The 20,135-nt window shown below is 43.1% G+C and overlaps 1 protein-coding gene across 2 annotated transcripts in view; it reads left to right on the top strand.

The window, feature by feature from the left end:
• FYN (FYN proto-oncogene, Src family tyrosine kinase) overlaps window positions 1-20,135 on the top strand; it is a 212,369-nt gene that overhangs the window by 111,088 nt on the left and 81,146 nt on the right. For both annotated transcript variants that reach the window (XM_066607097.1, XM_066607090.1), the window contains exon 4: window positions 14,119-14,376. In XM_066607097.1, the coding sequence (XP_066463194.1) occupies window positions 14,130-14,376 (247 nt within the window). In that variant the 5' untranslated portion in view covers window positions 14,119-14,129. The remainder of the gene's footprint in view (window positions 1-14,118; window positions 14,377-20,135) is intronic.

Here is a 20,135-nt window from a genome sequence, read left to right as displayed (position 1 = left end):
GATTCCGCATGCTACAGAGATGATTGTGGTAATTAGTCTGGACAGTAATGTAACTCTTAGTAACATCCCATTTTCTTGACATTGCTAAGAATTTACTAGAAGGTTACGGATGAAGACGTGACCCCTGCCTAACCCACTGAAGTGATGTATCCTGCCAAAGTGTGTTTGTTTGATGTCCATGGCATGCGATCTCTGAGGACTCGTGCTGGGTTCAGGGAGACGTTCTCTCCAGCAGAATCTTACAGAATAGCTAATGGGGCGCAGATTTGGGAAGACATCAGCGAACATTATGCTGGGGCCTCGCTGGTTCTGGACAGCAGCAGCTATACCACCGAGCAGGAGAAGTCCCGCATTGTTTCCAGAGAGATGAGGCCATAATAGTCACACAATCCTCTGGCAAGGGAACTCCTTGAAAGTAAGAATGAAAAAAGAAAAGACGGCAGAGTGGCTCTTTGTTGGATTTCCGGAGGGTAAATCTACTCGTCTTTCATTTCTTCCATTAAAGGGGGGGGCTTGATTCTGCCTGCTCAAACAGCTGCTTTGTGCTAATGTGTTTCCGCACGGATTTGCCAGCCGCCCCCTGACCTTTCGGCAGCGGGCCAGTTCTGCCACAACAACTGTTCCTTAAATAATCTCTGCAAGTGAAGTCAGTTTTAGCCTCTGTGGGGACCGGATGTGACAGTGACATTTCTTTGTATGATATATATGAATACAAGTGAAATCATTTGTACTCTTGGAAGTTTTGATTATGTCTTAAGGGGTGATTTACTATATTTAATCCTAAAATACATTTATTCCTAGCTAATGGGTACATCCGGACACAGAGTGACACCATATCCTTCCAGAACAGCATATATGTCTATTGCATCCTCCCATTGGTACAAGCGTGCCAGTGCGGATGGAAGGTACTGAAGCGCTTGCAGCAGTCAATACATGTGCATCTTAGTGACGTTTAATTAATAGTCCGTGACACCGCCTGCAGCAATATTATCCCCGTAGGACTAAAAGATGCTGTGACTCATATATATGCATTGCATTGCCCCCTTACCGCACATCTAAAAGAAAATAAGAGTATTAAGTCAGTCTCGTTGGTCCCGTCTTTTGGGTACAACAATAGAGCAGATGCAGCTTTCTGAAAAGACTTGTAAACACTGATGCACCATTGTACCGGCAGGCGATATAACGGCGCAGAAGAGCAGCAGTCAGTTAGAAGCAGGCGCTTTGCTGTATGGTGATGAGCTGTGACAGGCATGAATTATGCTAATCCTTCGTTACATATTTATTACACATGATTTATGGGACTAGTGTCAGCTCATACTGAGCACTTAGATGCAACGGAGAAATACTAACTAATGTCTGTAGCGAGGTGCTTGTACGTAAAGATGTCCTCTAGGGGTTTATTAGCTAGGATAAATTAACTGAAAAATTCTGTACACATCTTGTAAATCAACAGAGGAGGCAGTCATTTTTTTAATACGCGTCCTTATAGGTTACTCCGTGGATAGGATTTCTACCGTAGAGCTTTTTAATGGGTCCCATATTTTTACAAAAAAGTGCTATAAAGAATTTGGATAGGGTGCTACTTTATAATATTCAGAGTCCCATTTAGATCGCTCTAGAAGAAATCGCATAATATTACATAGATGCTTCCATGTACATAGGTGCACACACCGTCCTTGCTTCCCACCTCGGGTCCTTTGATCTCTTCTCACAGACTGCTTGCAGATGAGTGTATTTTAACCATATATTTGGTTCGTGTTTTACAAACCTTAATACTACGCTAATATAAATTTATGTTTCTATTCAAATGGCCATATTTTGCATGGCTGTTTTTAGAAAAATGCAGCATGACCTATTTTGTCTGTTTTTGCCTCCGTATAGATATTATTTTCTATGGGGTTAACACAGATCAGTATTCACCCAGTAGAAAATAAAAGACATGACAGTTAGGCCTCATGTCCACTTGAAAAATACAATCCACGCAGAATCTGCCGCGGTTTTTCTTTAAATGGTATTTTTTTTGCATGCAGATATCCGCACACATTGCTATCAATGTGATAGCAATGTTGCCGATCCGCGCTGAATCCGCGGCAGAATTTTTTGCAAAAATCAATTTAATGGACCGCGGATGGCCAATGATTCCCTATGGGCAAAATCCGCTGCGGAATCCGCAATTCCATTTACCCAGTGGACATGAGGCCTAATACAGATGAAAAGCTGATGACATACAAACATACATGTTAGAGAGTTCCCCCAGTCTTATTTCCAGCCTGATTGTATAATACTATATCTTAGTATAAGACCCCTTTATATAAGCTTTTATTGTAGAATGAATTCAACCTGCATAGCAACACAAAGAAAGGAATGTCTGGCACCGCAATGAATACCAAGTTGGGTGCTGTGCATCTATCAGACCCAAAGTTGCATGAAGGAAAGAAAATGACGATGCATTATAAATTTACGCATAGCCAAAAAATAGAATAAATGGCAACATTTTATTATAGACAAAGCAAACACAATTATCTAAAACCATTTAAAATCAAAGGAAACAGCATGACTTACAACGATAATGTGAGACAAATCAGCATGTGACACTATATAATAAGACAGCAATGTGTATACAAATAATGGATGCTATACAATGATGGCAGAAAATAGTATATCCAATATATGAAATTATTACTAATAAAATAACCATACAGATAATTAATATTACCACCTAAACTAAATGAACACAAAAATCTACCAAAATGTGCATATGTAGGACGAGTACAGTTAGGGCAAAGTCAGACAAGCGTTTTTTTGCACGAGCCTACGTGCACAAAAAAAAGCACGTCTGATAGAACCATTGGTTCCCTTTGGTGTGTTCACATGTCCGTCTTTTACAGGTGCAAAATACTTACACCTGCAATAGATAGGCCATCCGTGCGCCGGGATGGTCCGTGCTGCACGTAAAAAAACCCTCGGGAGTCCCCTCATCACTGAACAGCAGTGTTCAGTGACAAGGGGACTCCCGCGAGGATGAAGGAACCCCGTGCCACAGCTGTGGCAAAGGAATGCGATGTTCTCCCATTGCTTTCAATATGCCAGCGCTGCTGCTGCTGCTGGCCCTGTTGAAAACAATGGGATGCAGACAACCCCTGCTGTGATTTTGGGGGAAGGGGTTTAAATATAAGCTCTTCCCTGAAAATCACCCATAGGTGTAGGAAAAAAAAAACATTACTCACCTACCAGTGCTGTCCGGGCTCCAGCGTGTCTTCTCTCTGAAATCCCGGCACTGATCCAAAGCACTTTCAAGAGGTGGGGATTTCGAAATCCCCGCCCCTTGAAAGTGCTGGTATGAGTGTTTAGCCAATCACAGGCAGCGCTCAGCCATTCATTTAATTCAAGTTGAGCATAAAAAAAATTAGTCGAGTCGGTCCAAGATTTCATCTACCTTGAATCCAGAATCGATTGCAACGGGTAATCTGGACCTGAAATCAAGAGACGGATTACACTTGGTAGAAATGCAATGCAAGGAATGGAAAAAATCTGGAAAAGCAAGCATATTAGCATTGCAACAAAAACCAGACTGGCCAATGCAATCATCTTTCCCATAATGACATATGGTTGCGAAAGTTGGGTGCTCAGGAAAACAGAAGAAAAATTGATGCGTTTGAACTATGGCGCTGGAGGAGAATGCTACGGATACCTTGGACCGCCATGACAACGAACAAGGTAGTGTTTGATCACATCAATCCGAAAATATCACTTGAGGGCAAAATCATCGAACAGCGACTCTCTTTTTTTTAGACACGTGATGCATTCTACCTCACTGGAAACAGTACTGATGCTCGGCAAGGTCAGCGGGAAGAGAAGATCAGGACGACAAACAACAAGATGGCTAGATACAATCAAGGCCACCACAAACATGTCAATCATGGAACTGAAAGAAGCAGTGAAAGACAATAATGCGTGGAGAACGTTGATCCATAGAGTGACAGAAGGTCGGATGCGACTGAACGGATAATCATCAAAACGCCATCCACTTACATTGTACTGTACATTTTTTGCAGGATTTTTGGCATGAGATCCGCAGCTGAAGCTCCTCAGTAAATCTGTGACGTGTAAGCTCACCCTAAGGCCTTTTTCACATGGGTGTCATTTTGACATTCCGATAGCCCTGCTAAAAATTGCGATTATTGGAGCATAAAATCAACCAGGTTGCGGCTATTTTTTGCGATTTTTCATGGCCGGCTGCAGCATCTTGCAGTGAACTGATGCTGCAGCCCCAAAATCTCTCAGTCGGCAGAACTACTTAAATCACTTTAAATGAACAAAAAAAAAACGGACATGCTTAATCTTGCCGCATATCACGCCCCAAGATAGTGTATGAGGATTTGTCAGCACGTAGCAGTACACAGTATGCTGCGTACGTCTGCATGCTCCCTGCGCAGTAGATACGCACACGGCATGCGCTGGCACATGCTAGTGTGAGAGGAGCCTTAGAGGTGACATGGTGGTGACAGGTTCCCTTTCATTTTATTTTTTGGAAAAATATAGGTATATCTTGAAAAGTCTCCCAGTTCTCTGGTAGTAGTTCCACCAACGGACTTGCAGATGTTCCGTTATTGCTGACCTCCAATGAACATGAAGTGAGCACAGCCGCTGTGCACATTGTGGTTTTATCCTGTCCCACTTATTTACGCTGTAGTCATGGGAAGGTCATTGTCTGTGTGTGTGTAACTAATAAGAAGCATCTGTTCCGAGGGCTGAGTTCCCATTTGTGGTGGCTGAATATTGCTTTCAAGCATGAAAGTACGATTCTAAAGTAACTTTTCAGTAAATCCAATAGTTATGATTATTTCTCTCTGATTTTCAGACCATAAACAATGCAGTACTTCTTCTCGTTTCATTCCAGAGCTGTCATATGCCACATTGAGGTCTACCTCTGTGACATAACAGAATATTAGGATGAATAGTTATAGTTCTTATTGTTAACAGAGCGGTTAAGGCCCATTTACACGCAACGATTATCACTCAAAATTCGTTCAAACGAATGAAATTGAGCGATAATCGTTACATGTATACGCGGCCATTGGGCATTCATTTAATTTGAATGATGATTTTAAGGTGAACTTCAAATCCATCATTCAACTACTGGAGATAGAGCAAACACTTTCATTTGTCAGTAAACTGCGTGGTGTTCTCTCCGCGGAGATCCAACAGTCAATGCAGCTATATACACAGCTGGGCGTGTAATTAATCACACCCTGGGCTCTGCGAACAGCTCCTGGAGGCCCTTTTACATGCAAATGAAGATCATAAAGTGGCCATTAACACATTATGCGAAAAGATTGCTAAAACTTTCAGCCCTCATGTCCACGGGGAAAATCAGGCCTTCTACGGATTCTCCATGGAGAATCCGTAGCGGGTCCCTCCTGCCCCGCGGACATGAGGGCTGAAAATAAGAATAAACTCACCTGCTGCGGTCCGTACAGGTCTTCCTTTCTTCGCGGCCGGATCTTCTTTCTTCAGCCCAGCGGATGTGCTCAGGCACGCCGGCTGCGTGCCGCGCGCATGCGCCGGGCACATCAGCTGGGCCGAAGAAAGAAGATCCTGCCGAGAAGGAAGGAAGATCTGCATCGCTCGGAGCAGGTGAGTTTAATTCAGGCGCGGGTCTCCTGCCGATCCGGACGGCTTCCATAGGCTTAATAGAAGCCTGCGGGAGACTCGCACCTAAATGGAGCATGTCCATTTTTTTTCATGCTCCAGAAATTTTTTTATTCACTTTTATTGACCATCCGTGGGTATTTATCTACCCGCAGGTGGTCAATGTATTCCTATGGGGTGTGGATCCGCGCGCCGGTGATCCGCTGCAGATTTTAATTCTTCTTTTCTCCGTGGACATGAGGCCTAAATCTTTCAATCCTTTGAAAGATTATTTTTGCGTGTAAATGGGCCTTTATTCTCACCTGGGAAACAAAGACCATACCGGTGACCAAAACACACAGTGCTTAGTAAATAGCGCTAGGCAGAAAAGGGTTGACTGCGAATTAAATGAGCATTTAATTATCGTTACAATCCTTCTATTTACAGTCCTTTAAGGCCCAATGTCCACTTGCATGCACAGATTCCAGCTGTGTCCACAGGCATTGGGAGAAAGATAGGTTTTCTTACCTCTTCTTTCTTAGCACGGTGGATGTGTCAGGACGTGCTGGCGATGTGCCAGACGCATGCACAGTGCATTTTTTTTGTCCTGCTTTCCTGCGTATCCGCAACACAGTCAAAATGACAGCTGTGGCTGTGCCGTGGATAGGACGGCTTCCATTGACTTCAGTGGAAGCCATCCCGTGGGATCCCCGGCCAAAATTAAGCATGCTGCAATTTTCTCCCGCAGCGTGCGATCCACACGCCGTGAGAAGATGGCACCTGCATGCTTTTAAGTCATTTGCGGATGCTAATGCATCCCTTTGGGCAGCTTTAATTTGTGGATCTCTTGCAAATCAAAGCCACAAGTGGACATTGGGCCTAAGATTAAATGAAATGAATCCCAGCAAACCTTCAACCACCAGTGATTTTTCAGTCTGCCGGTTGATTTGTAGATATTTATGTGGTGTTTACACCACATATTGTTGTGATTACCCTTTAGACATAGACAGGGGTTTGATATCGGAATCACATGCATTCTGCTCCCTAACCATCTCATTAAGGATCCCTTGAGAATACTTCATTTGCAGTAAATGGTTCTTCTAGCTAAAACCTAAGGGAAAGGACATTTGCAAACACAGCGTGTAAGTTGGAGCATCCTTTTTTTGCTTGTTTAGTAATGTTGTTTTTATCTTCTTGTATAGCTGTAGGATATGTGATACAAACATTGTGCACATGAATTTCTGTCATGTTTGCTTAGCAGCTTCAACTGCAGTAGTTTCTGTATTTTTCTCCTTTTTTCCATCTAAGCTCGGGGGCATCATAGGCCCCTTTCACTTATGCGCTTTTATTTCTGTTGTTCAGCAATGTCCTTGGAGTGGAACAACAAAAACACTAGAAGTGCAGGATGGCGCTAGACAGACCCTATTGACTATAATGGTGCCCGTCCAGCTTCTGCTGTACAGCCAGGAATTCTCTCAAAATAGCACAGTATGCTGCACTATCCCGCCCGGGATTTCATGCAGAATCTGTGCTGGAAAGTCCATTTAGAAACATGAAAGGGCCGTATCTGTGTGTCAAAGGATGGTCAAACTGCCATCTCCTCCCACGTCCTAGAAGATTTCTTAAAGGACTGCCGGTACTGAGATTTTTTTCTTAAAGGGGTTGTCTCGCGCCGAAACGGTTTTGTTTTTTTCCCATAGGCCCCCCCGTTCGGCGCAGGACAACCCCAAAGGATGTGTTAAAAAAAAAATAATTTTATTACTTACCCGAATCCCCGCTCTGCGACTTCTTCCTTCTTCTTCCTTCACAAAGATGGCCGCCGGGATCTTCACCCACGATGCACCGCGGGTCTTCTCCCATGGTGCACCGTGGGCTCTGTGCGGTCCATTGCCGATTCCAGCCTCCTGATTGGCTGGAATCGGCACACGTGACGGGGCGGAGCTACGAGGACCAGCTCTCCCGCACGAGCGGCCCCATTCACCAGGAAGAAGACCGCACAGCGCAAGCGCGTCTAAAAAAGCAAGAAGACATCAGAATTAGACGGATCCATGGCGACGGGGACGCTAGCAATGGAGCAGGTAAGTGAATAATTTCTGTATGGCTCATATTTAATGCACGATGTACATTACAAAGTGCATTAATATGGCCATACAGAAGTGTATAACCCCACTTGCTGCCGCGAGACAACCCCTTTAATTCGCTATGTAACTATCCCTTCAGTACATATCAGTGAGCTAGTGTTGTCTTGGATAATTACTTATTTCTGTCTGAGACTTCTGTCCTCTTTTTCTGAGATGGTCTTGTGATCTCAGTTCTGACCAGCTCACATCTGCTTGGGGTTATGTCTGAAACTAGTCAATTTTTCAGTCTGTTTTATGTTTTTGGATGAATCCTACTACACAATTCCCTTATCCTCTGCTAGTTGACATTAATGACTACCTTACCCTTTTTTTAATGTACAGAATAGGCGATTCTAAGCTTTTGTACAGTAGGTTTTATTAGCCTATTCTGTACATTTTTCTTACAAAATCCCTCTTTTATTATGCAACTAGGTGAGGGCGAGGGTGAGAAATCAATCTTCATCTAGCCGTATAACAGTAGAGGGCGCTCCATCCAGATGTGTCTGTACCTGTCCTCAATAGAACAGCTGCAGACACAACCGTTCCATTCCCATATTACCGTTTATTAGTGTCTCTATTAGAAATAATTAATTTTAATAGCCCTGTGTCCCACGAGCCCCGTGTGTTTTACTGCTCTGCCATCCCACTCATATGCTGCTGTACCCAGCCATTGTGAAGGACAAGGCATTCTATGCTGCAGTTGGCCTCTTCCCTCACAGTGCTTGCTTCCCACTGGACTCAGTGCATTGGGTGTACAATACTGTATGTCACCACCCGATGTACTGAGAGCCCTGTACAGCCCGGGTCCAGTGGGGAGTGAACACCGTGAGGGGAGAAGTCATCAGTAGAATCTGTCCTGGGAGTAATGGTACAGATTCGGGGGAAAACAGGGCTTTTGCAAATAAATTATATAAAATATAGGTACTTATTAATAAACTGCAATTTGGGAACAGAACATCTGTATCTGCAGCAGTTCTATAGAGAACAGGTACAGACACATCTAGAGCGCCCTCTACTGTTATACAGCTAGGTGAAAATAGACTTCTCAGGCCAAGTTTTTCCCGTGCCGTCGATTGTGGATGGGCTGCGGGTCAGACGGCCTCCATTGACTTCAACGGAGGACATCCAGTTGGAGTCTGCAGCAAAATAGAGCAGGCTGCAATTTTTTCCCCCACAATTAGTTTCCGCGAGTGTGAAGGAGAAAGCAATTTTTACATACTTTCAATGCACAGTGTTTGCTGCGGATCCTCCGTGTAGACGTAGACTTCCACTATTAAAATCTGCTTGTGTGAGATCGGCCTTACTGGGTTTCATTATTTATTTTTTTTGACTGGTGAACTTGTGAACTTTTAGAAAGTTCACTGTAGCAGAACACTTACCAGACAGGAGGAGCGAGCCTATTTGTCCAGGTAATATTTTTCGAGCATTAGTTGAGGAATGCAAGAATAGCTTAGTGCAGCTCCTCTTCCCTTACATTATTAGTTCATGTGTATAATTTGACAGGCCTCATAAAATGGGCATTCATCTGCAGTAAAGTTTAAATTGGCTTCTAAGTAGACGAGCAGACAGACAAGCAACACCCAGTGCTGCCCTCATTAAGACTTACTGCTGTGGTTGTGCTCTGACTGCTGACCCAGTCACAGGGTCACTCATGTAACACTGACTTGTCTGTGGCTCACAACTTCTATGCTAATTGTGTAAATTCTTCTGGCCTGATAATCATATGACTTCTGTGTGCATCTAAACAATGATTTATTATCAGTGGAACATGAAAATCTCTCTTGCCTTGCATTGAGCTGACCTTTTATTTTTAATTAGTGATTTATTTTATGCATAAACATGCCAAAGGGAGTCTTAGACCAGTCTGCAAATAAGGAAGCATGAGGAGCATGGATGACCTTATAAGTCTCCTCACTAACCTTCTAGGTGCTCTCCTTAGGGCTCCTTCACATCGGCGATCGCGATGTTGCCCTGAGAAAATCGTGGCAAAATCGTGTCGTTCGTGTGATTTTTGGAGCCTCAGCGATGCTTTTTCCTGCAAATAATCTTGCATCGCTTCGCTGCTGCCCGTGATTTTATTGCACAAAACCGAATAGAAGTTTCTATTGATAAAAACACATTGCACACCATGAAAATAGCAGGTTCGTGTATTGCGATGGGATAAAAAGGAGGCTCTATAAGGAAAGATGGGAGATTTAAAAAAAAACAAACCACACAAAACGCAGAAAGATTTTTTTTTTCACTTCACATCGTATGAGTGAAAACATCACAAATGAGAATGAAAGTATTGAAAATCTTTGGTTTCAAAATTCACTTACGCTCACATTGCACGGAAATCACGAGATTTTATCGAAAGTGTGAAAGCACCCTTAAGGAGTGACAATATGCCTCCTGACTAAGGCTGCATTCCCACGAACGTATATCGGCTTGGTTTTCACGCCGAGCCGATATACGTCGTTCTCCTCTGCAGGAGGGGGGGAAGGATGGAAGAGCCAGGAGCAGGAACTGAGCTTCCGCCCCCTCTCTGCCTCCTCTCCACCCCTCTGCACTATTTGCAATGAAAGGAGGCGGAACTGGGGTGGGGCTAAGTTCCGAGAATTGTTTGTTTCTATTCCCCACATCATTCATCGCTTTCCATCAGCCCATACGCAATGTAATTTTGTATGGACTACGGATATATGTGCGACCATAGAGAACAATGGGCTCTATATTGTGGATATCCGCGATAAAATAGAACATGCTGCACTCTATTTCCCGCCAGTGGATTATGCAATTACGATCTGCTACTGTGAGCGGAATTATGTGCTCCCATTCAATTGATTGATCTGCGTATTACCACGGATCGAATACTTGCAAAATCTGCAATTCCTATCCAGTCATGTGAGACCGGCCTAAAGGAAGACTATCTATCTGCTATTATTCACTTGGCCTACTACTTGCTCTGTCTTGGTGTCCGGCAGCACAACTTGCCTTCTACTGTCAATTAAGCTTCAGGTAGGGTAAGTCTGTCCAGCCTTAACACTGCAGAATAACTATTTTGCATGTCATGAAGCAAAAATTACTGTCTATATACATACTGTAGCTATGTAAACACTCCAAGTGCTGTCTATACATAATTGTCAATGCACTTAGTCTTTCCATTGCCTATACTCAAGACAGTAAATGATGGCATCCTGCTAGAGAATAACATGATCCCTGACTGCTGATTTGTACAGAACATTCCCTTGCTTCATCCCACGTTCATTAGTGTATAGCGTGGCAAAGTGCCTCCCGCAGACACATTTCACTCCTTTGGCTGCTTTTCACTTGGCACACAGTACAATTTTCGGCCTCAAGCAGTGGGTGGATACGAGTAACAACCCAACAGCTTACATATTAGGATTACTTTTCTCCAGCCTGTTTGAAAGGATACTTCAAAGATTATATTGGGGAGCGCAAATGCAAAGGGAATTGTTTCCTTTAATGCTTACTCTGTTTTTGCAACATAAGCAGCAGTTTAGATATAAATAGAGAATGGTACATTGAGCATTAAATGGGATATCCTTCATTAAGCAGTTCTTAAAGGAAGTTCGTCAGCAGCATTTAGCATATTTAGATCGTCATCTAAAATGTGCCAGAAACTAATGAATCTAACTGTACCTCTTTTATTATTCTCAGTGCTTCCAAATTTCCAAAAACCTTATCAGGACAGCTCCTCTGCCAAAGATGTGGGGTGCTGATAGGAGACTTGAATGCACAGGAAAGGGACTCACCTGGCGTCAACAGCCCAACCTAAAAGGGTTAACTGTTATTTCTCTGGTCCGAGTTCGCAAAAAGGAAGGGGTCGCCATTGATGTAGGTTTTATCCTGTCTTGGGGACATCAAAAAGAGGAGCTGGAGATGCTTTGCAAAAGCAAAGAGCAACACCAGCGCCACACTTCTGTGGTATCTTGCAGTAACCGAGGCACGACACTAAGGAGCTGGTGGGGGTAGAGATGGCACTTGTCACGGTGGGTCTAACAAACTCCTCCCCAGAGAGACGCGTACGGCCTGAGCCAATGTACCGCTAGGCCTCTTCCCAGCAACGGTCGAACAGCGGTTACCTTTATAGATGTGTAGTGGACTGAAAAAGTTGTCACTCGTGACGCCAACGTTCCTTCACACTGTTGCTTGTCTGGCGGAGAAAATAACACACACGATGAAAGTGGAATAGCTCAATCACTGGGAACAGACAGTGACTGGAACTTTACTTCTTTAAACATAACTTTCACACACCAGTGCAGGAATAACTGTTGAGAAAGGTCAGGGAGGAGAACACAGGATGAGACCGGGCCTACAGTCCTAGTTACCTGTATCACTCAACTCCTGGACAGACATACACACTCCGGGACATAGGATGAAAGCGGGCCTACAGGCTGAGTTATCTGTAAGGCTCCGCTCCTGGACAGACACACTGAAGGTGGAAATAACACTCTGCTGACACTCACTTGTAGACGGAACACTGCACGGCGGCTCCTTACTTCCACTCACTCAAGGTAGGGTTACTGGGATGGGGACATCAGGATACTTCTCCTGAGTTTCCATTCTTCACCACATGAGGGTTAAAGGTATCACCATGCAGCCGGCACTCTCCCTCCACACTTTACTATTGAAACAATGGAACTCTCATTCTTTCTCCTCTGCACACCTCTTGCAAACACATATATAGTGCAACATCACGTGACAAGACAATTGGTTACATTTTCCAGACATATCACAGCCAGTCACAGACATTAACCTTTTACATGCTACAGCTGTACAATACACATAAGTAAAGACAAGACAATTTGCACAGTGCATCCACACTGAAGACATGACATGTATGACTATTATGGAGGGGCCAAATATATAGACTTTGGGCCACTACACTTACACAGTGTATCCCCCTGATATCTTGAGTTTCAGAGGAGAGGAACGGATGTCACTGCGTATGCACTGAAACCAGAAGTGTGGTGCTGGCATAGTCCTTCAGTTACACACAAGATCTTCAGCTCCCCTGAGCTCGAGATGTTAGTCAACAGCTTTTGGGGTGTGTTTGGAAGGGTGAAGAGAGCCGAGTCAAGTTAGGCAGTGGAACTGCCCATCATATATTTGTTAGTTATTTAAATACAGCACAGAAAGAGTGCAAAAGTGGATTTGGGGTATTTAGAAACATTGAGGATAACGAAAGAGGTACAGTTAGATTCATTTAATTCTGGTGTGTTATATGTAATTATATGCTAGATGCTGCTGACAGACTTCCTTTAAAGGGCTTATCCCAAGACAGACTTGTATCACCTAATCATAAAATAGATGATAAAGGTTTCTTGTATGGGGTGTCAGCAATGTTCCTGAGAACTCCTTTAATCCTCAGTGCGGGCTTGCTGCGCACCCCCCCCCCCCCCCCACAGTGAGGAGGAGATTAATGGAGAGGTGGTCGAGCACGTGCTGTGCCACTCCATTCACTTTCAATGGGACAAGCGCTTGTGCTTGGCTATTTCTATCAACCCCATTGAAATTAATTAAGACAACACTGCTCGTGCGTGCGGAGAAACCACAGTACAAGAAGAAGGGGACATGGGCCAGTGGGGATCTCAGCTGCGAGTTCCTCACCGGTGAGACTTTTATCCTTTCTCCTATTAATAGCTGATAAAAGTTTAGCTTGAACTAACCAATTTGAATTTACCCACATTATTAAACATGCTTATAACCATCTGTAAGAGTGTTAAATGCTGCATAAAGTCTTGTTGTTGCTCTGCTTAATGGTGCTATGTTTTATTCATATAATCTTGAATTGTCACATCAGCTTAGACAGCATTACAGTATCATGTAGGCATCAACCGGAGTCCTTTACTTAGGACTAATATGAATTTACTGGAAAGTTGCAGTATGGATGCCTACTTTGGGATATTCACAGGTGGATTTCCCCTTCAATCCATTATTGGCTTACAGATGCTCATTTTCAAATGAGTACCAATAGAAACTGAATGCTGAATATATTCTTATTTTAGAGCCTAAAGTATTGCACAAAATAGCATAGGAAGGGGTTTTATATGCAGAAGAGAAAATAGCTACTGGCCATAAAATATGATCACATCATTTTTGGTCAATTATTCACAGTATGCCCAGAATTCTAGCAAATGCAGAAAACAGTGGTTTCAGCACTATAAGTTTGTGTAGGTTTCTGCTGTTTGAACAGTCATGGATGGATAAATTGTGTTGTGTAAACAGAATTAGTAATATATCACTTAGAAGAATGTAATTACTATCTCCACTGTAGCGCCTTGCATGCTGAAGGCGATTGTTTCAGTGTCACACATAATTGCTTAACAATATGTATCATCTTTATGTTTTTGTTTTCATTTTCCAGGGATATAGATAATGGGCTGTGTGCAATGCAAGGATAAAGAAGCAACCAAACTGACAGATGAGAGGGATAACAGTCTAACCCAGAGCTTAGGGTATCGCTATGGGACAGATCCCACTCCACAGCACTATCCTAGCTTCACTGTGACCACCATTCCAAATTACAACAACTTCCATGGGACTGCAGGGCAGGGGCTTACAGTCTTTGGGGGTGTCAATTCCTCATCCCACACAGGAACCTTGCGTACAAGAGGGGGAACAGGTAAGACCAATCCACTTTTTTTCATTTTACAGCATAAATATGCTTACATGATTATAAAAGTCATCCTATATAATTCTCATATGTCTTGAACTAACCCACAACTCTTCTTTTAAACCAATTAGAGCAATCATGGTGAAGAGTTGTAAATACTTAAAGGAGTATTCAGGGACTTTTTTAATTGATGACCAACAGGGACTCCCAGGGACGCTCATTCAAAAAGCGCTGACCATAGTGCAGTAATTCAAATAGGTATTGGAGGGACAGCTCCTATGGAATTAATTTGGAGCTGCGCTGCAGTACTAACCCATGCCGCTGCACAATGGTCAGCGCTTTCTTCTTCCTGCGCTGACCCAGTGACAGTGACCCCAAGAATCAGCTGATCCGAGCAACGGGTCCTCACTAATCATCTCTTGACGACATGACCGGCTTCAATAGAAAAAATAGTCCAAAAATACTCATTTAAAGAGATTCTGTCATTAGATTCTTCTGAGTCTGATTACAGAACCTGAGACAAGGATGCCTGTTGTCCCCCTGAGAGCTTTATTCTAAGACGCTGCGGTATTTCAGAATAAATTTCTCACGTTGAAGTTTGACTTTGTGTTGAGCTCCGAGTTACGTGCCACGGCGGCCTCTCCCCACCTGCTGCATGAAGACTGACAGCGCTTCTGCTTGTTTGTGCATAGGAGAAGAGGGGCAACAGGCATCCCTGTCCTAAATTCATGCTGTTCATGGTTCAGGCATCAATAACTCGATGAGAGAATCCCTTTAAGTAATTGGTGGAATTGGTTAGAATAGAGAGTCTATCATGCTTATTCAGTTGCCTGAATTTTGCCAAGTGTAAAAATTAAATGTGAATGTCAGTTCCGCCTTAGCAACATAATATAATTTCTGACATTTGAAGCTTAGAATCTAAGTACAGTCTTCAACTTACAACACATAAGAACACACTGTGCGAAAGTGGCAGGTTGGACTCTTAGCTGTCATAAATGGGAATGTTGTCACTAATCTCAATGAAGGTGGATTTGGGGAATAATAAAAGCAAAATAAATTAATTAATAAAATAGACAAAGTTTTGTGAATTTCAATGTAGAAACCATCAGGTTGTCACTGACTCAAGGAACACCAATAAATGCAAGTCACTGTACCCATAATAAATGCACAGTTTTGATTTCCTGAATCCCTAAGTATGATATCGAATGGTGTACTAGGGTAACTGCAGTCACACCTATATTTTCAGGTCCATTAAAGGGGTTTTCCAGGGAGAATACTACTGATGACCTATCCTCAGGATAGGTCATCAATAGTTGATCGGCTGGGGTCCATCACTCCTGACCCTGAGTTATCAGCTGAGCGGGCGCATGCTGCTAGCACTGCAAATACAGAGAGGTTGGACCTGAAGCAGTGGAAGTCTCTGCGCCGACCTCTGTGTAATGGCCGGTGCTTGTAACTGCAGGCACAGCTCACGTCGATTTCAACGAGAGCCGCTGCTTCTGCTCCAACCTCTGTGTATTTGTGCCGCTGACAATATGCACCCGCTCAGCTGATTGGTCGACAGACCCCAGCCGATCAAATATTGATGACCTATTCTGAGGATGGGTCATCAATAGTATTTTCCACGAAAAACCCCTTTAAGAATATGAAAATAGCTTTTTATTCTAAGTTATTAAAACTTGCAATTACAGACCAGAGTCAGTGACTTCATCACTTCCAGGTTCTTATGCTAAGAGCTGTTTTCCGTCCTGGTCCATTCACATGGAAGCATTTTGAGGACTGCCAAGTTCCAAGGTGGAACAGTTGCCATGCTATTAATCAGATTGGTGTTCATTTCTTCAAAGAGACATGAAAAATGGACCTTGAAAACTGATTGTTAAGGGTGATTCCTCCACTCTTACAGCACAATGCAATAGTTTTGATCAGTTTCCCACTGTGAGAAGGTCAGAGCATAGACAGGAAATGTCAGACAGAAGTACAGCCTCTGGCTTGTAAGTCTGACCACAGTCCACTTGGCCTATGAGTACACTATTAATCTTAATGTATAATAAATGTCTATCATGTTACTTTTTGTATTTTCCTTTGAAGTCACATTTAAATGCATTATTAGTATGATAGTAACATAGTATGTTAGGCTGAATGAAGACAATGTCCATCTAGTTCAGGTTGTTTCAACCCCTTTGTTGATCCAGAGAAAGGCCAAAAAAAACCAAGAGAGCCAGAAGCCAATTGGCCCATTCGGGGGAAAAATTCCTTCCTGACTCCATATGGCAGTCAAAATAATCCCTGGATCAACCTTTGATAGTTCCTACCTAAATGTAAGACCCGGATCAACAACCCCGCTGGTCATCTAATGTCTATATCCTGTAATATCACAGTGCTTTAGAGAAATTCCTAGTCCTCTCTTAAACTCATCTATGCATTTTGCCAGGCAGAGAGTTCCACAGTCTCGCTGCTCTTACAGTAAAGCAATTTTGATCTTTCCTTTACATATTGTTTTTTTCCCTGTATGATTTTAACACTTCTTCGCTGCCTTCTTGTTTTCATAGTTTAAAAGCTTTCTTTTTTTCGTTTATTGCCCTCCCTTACAGTCTTGTCGAGCCACATTGGTTTCCTTCTACTTGTGGTTTTCTTTTTTTTTTTTAAAGGGTATAAACTGCTCTCATGAAGTTATTAGGATGTTTTTAAACTTTTCCCATTTGTCCTCTGTACTGATATTTTTGAGGATTTTGTCCCAATTAATGTTACCAATAGTTCTGAGTTGATCAAATTTTGCTTTACTAAAGTTTAGTTTTTTGTCGCTCCCTGGTAAGGTTTTTTTTATTGAATGACAGCTGGAAATTAATTATATTGTGGTCACTATTTCCCAAGTCTCCCTCAACATGCACCCCCATTATTTGGTCCGGTCTGTTAGTTAATACCAAGTCCAGAGTGGCCCTCCTAGTTGGCTCCTGCACAAGCTGAATGAGGTAGTTCTATTAGGGATGAGCGAGTATACTCGCTAAAGGCAATTGCTCGAGCGAGCATTGCCTTTAGCGAGTACCTGCCCACTCGAGACTGAAGATTCGGGTGCCGGCGCGGGAGAGCGGTGAGTAGCGGCAGTCAGGTGGAGGGAGCGGGGGGGAGAGAGGGAGAGAGAGATCTCCCCTCCGTTCCTCCCCGCTCTCCCCCGCAACTCCCTGCCCGCCGCCGGCACCCAAACCTTCAGTCTCGAGCGGGCAGGTACTCGCTAAAGGCAATGCTCGCTCGAGCAATTGCCTTTAGCGAGCATACTCGTTCATCTCTAGTAGTTATCGTTAATTGTTCTCAAGAACTTATCACCCCTTTGAGATTTGCAGGTCAGGTTATCATATTATATCCGGATAATTAAAATCCCCCATAATAATTACTTCATTGCGGTTTGACACCTCTTCTATCTGCCTTAATAATAAGATTTCAGTTTCTTCTGTTGCTTTTCGTGGCCCATAGAAAACCCCTTGTTATTTTTTTTCTCCCTGTATTTCTACACACAGAGATTCCACATGTTTATCTCCTGCACCTATATCCTCCCATAGCCTCGGCATTAAGTACGGTTTAACGAAAAGACCTCCCCCTCCCCCTTTCTGTTCCCCACGTTTTTTCTGAAGAGATTGTAACCCTGTAAATTCACTGCCCAATTGCACTTATTATCAAGCCATGTTTCCGTTATTCCAACTATATCGTAATTTTTTTCAGTTATTCTCGCTTCAGGCTCACCCACTTTGCTGATCAGATTTCTTGCATTCGTTGCCATACAATTGATACGGTTGTTTTTGTTCTTTAAAATAATTTTGCTACTAATGTTAATGGACAGGTAAAATGATAGTTATTTCTCAAACATTCTACACATCAAATCTGAATACTTGAGAGGTAACTGACAGCTATATCCCTAAGACACCACCATAAGCATGCACGCTTGGTGCATTTTTGTTTTACTAAGGCCGGGGTGGACCGAATATTGCATGCCGGAGGCCCGTAGCTGATTCTGGCTGTGAGCCTGGACAGTGACCCTGTGTACTTGATTATTCTGTAATACAGATGACCGCACTGTCGGTAAGCGATGACGTAGGTACCCACAGCCTGTACGCAATGTTAATTGCGTACGGGCTGCGGGTTGAAAGGCCTCTGCAAAATAAAGTATGCTGCGATTTTTCTTCTGCTCACAGAATACACAATTTGTATCTGCGAGTGTGAACAGAAAAGTGAAAGTACATGCTTTTCAATGCTCGCGTTTTGCGGTGGATCTTATGCACGGTCGCTAATCGCAGATTCCGCAATTAGAATCCGCCCAGGTGAACCCAGCCTAATCCTCACATCTGCCATCATGAGATTGTCAAAAGGCCTCCCCAAAGTCAGATTAGCAACCATTTCTGGTAAAAATGAGTTTGACCAGAATTTATCTAATGTGCATGGCCAGCTTTACACACGGCTTTTTACAGTTGTAATCAAAATTGTTTAACCCCTATTGCAATTTAAGTTTATTTGCCAAATTTACAAAGTTTCACCTTTTTTCAAAAAAACCCCCAAAACAATCAGATAACAATTTAATTAGCTCAACGCAGCTAATATAACACATAAAAGTGGTTTCTCCAAATTTGGCGCAAAATGCCACTTTTAATGACTACTGCAGTCTCAGGATTATTCAACCCCTTCATGACAAGTGTCTCCAGCACTTAATAGAGCACCTTTTACTGTTTTGACCTGCTGCAAATGTGATGTATAGCCCATTGCTTTTAAGCAATGGCCTCCAGTTCACTAATATTCTTGGTTTGAATGCTGCAACCACTGCCTTCAAATCCTACCAAAAGTTTTCTATCAAAATAGTAATGACCATGTGTCTGTGAGTGATGAGTGACTGTGTGAGTTACATGTGATGATGTCACCATCATGTGATCAGTCATCTGGGCTCTGAGCCCCGCCTCTTATCACATGATGGTGACATCATCACAGGTCCTTTAACTCTGTGCACTGAATGAGGGATTGTGGGCGGACTACATCTCCCACAGACCCCCATGGCCTCAGTTGCTATGAATACAGCAGTTCTCAGTCTGGCAGTTTGTAGCTGGTTGTCAGATAGCTGGACACCTGTGTGGAGACTCCAACAAATGACACAGACATAGCTGGTGGTGCATATTGACCAACAACATTTAAGCATTGTCTTTCACCACTATCGTCACCGTTTCCTGAACATGATATCATGTCATCTTAAGTGCAAATGCGGCCAACACTAGTCCAGCCTTTATCTAATCATCAACCGTTGTCCAGTGTTGCAACTAACCATGGTTGTCATGCAAACATGTCACCACAGAGGGTTCAATGCCACCATGAAGCTAATGCAGCTTACATGATACAGCGACAAGCCACGATTTCACCTCAGCGAGCAGCTGAAGTTCGTAAATCACGTGCAACTGATATGCGGAAGCAATCAGCCAACATGTCTACTCAACAAGCAGTTGAAGTTCATAATCACGTGCAGCTCATATACGAAAGCAACGAGCCAACATGTCTCCTCCGCGAGCTGCTGAAGTTCGTAAATCACATGCAGCTCATATGCGAGAGCAAGAAGCCAATGTGTTTCCTCAGCGAGCTGCTGAAGTTCAAAAATCACGTGCAGTGCATGGAAATATTTTGACCAACTCCAATTCTTTGCACTATATTATATTAATAAGTGGCACATTGTGCTACCAGAAACACTGGTACTAGTAGGAGTCAAACACACTCCAGTATTTTCCAGGACTTCTTCTGAAACC

Source organism: Eleutherodactylus coqui, chromosome 1, assembly GCF_035609145.1.
Source record: "Eleutherodactylus coqui strain aEleCoq1 chromosome 1, aEleCoq1.hap1, whole genome shotgun sequence".
NCBI classification, from domain to species: domain Eukaryota; kingdom Metazoa; phylum Chordata; class Amphibia; order Anura; family Eleutherodactylidae; genus Eleutherodactylus; species Eleutherodactylus coqui.
Note: the sequence above shows the minus strand (reverse complement) of the source record. Positions and strands in the feature narration are given on the sequence as shown.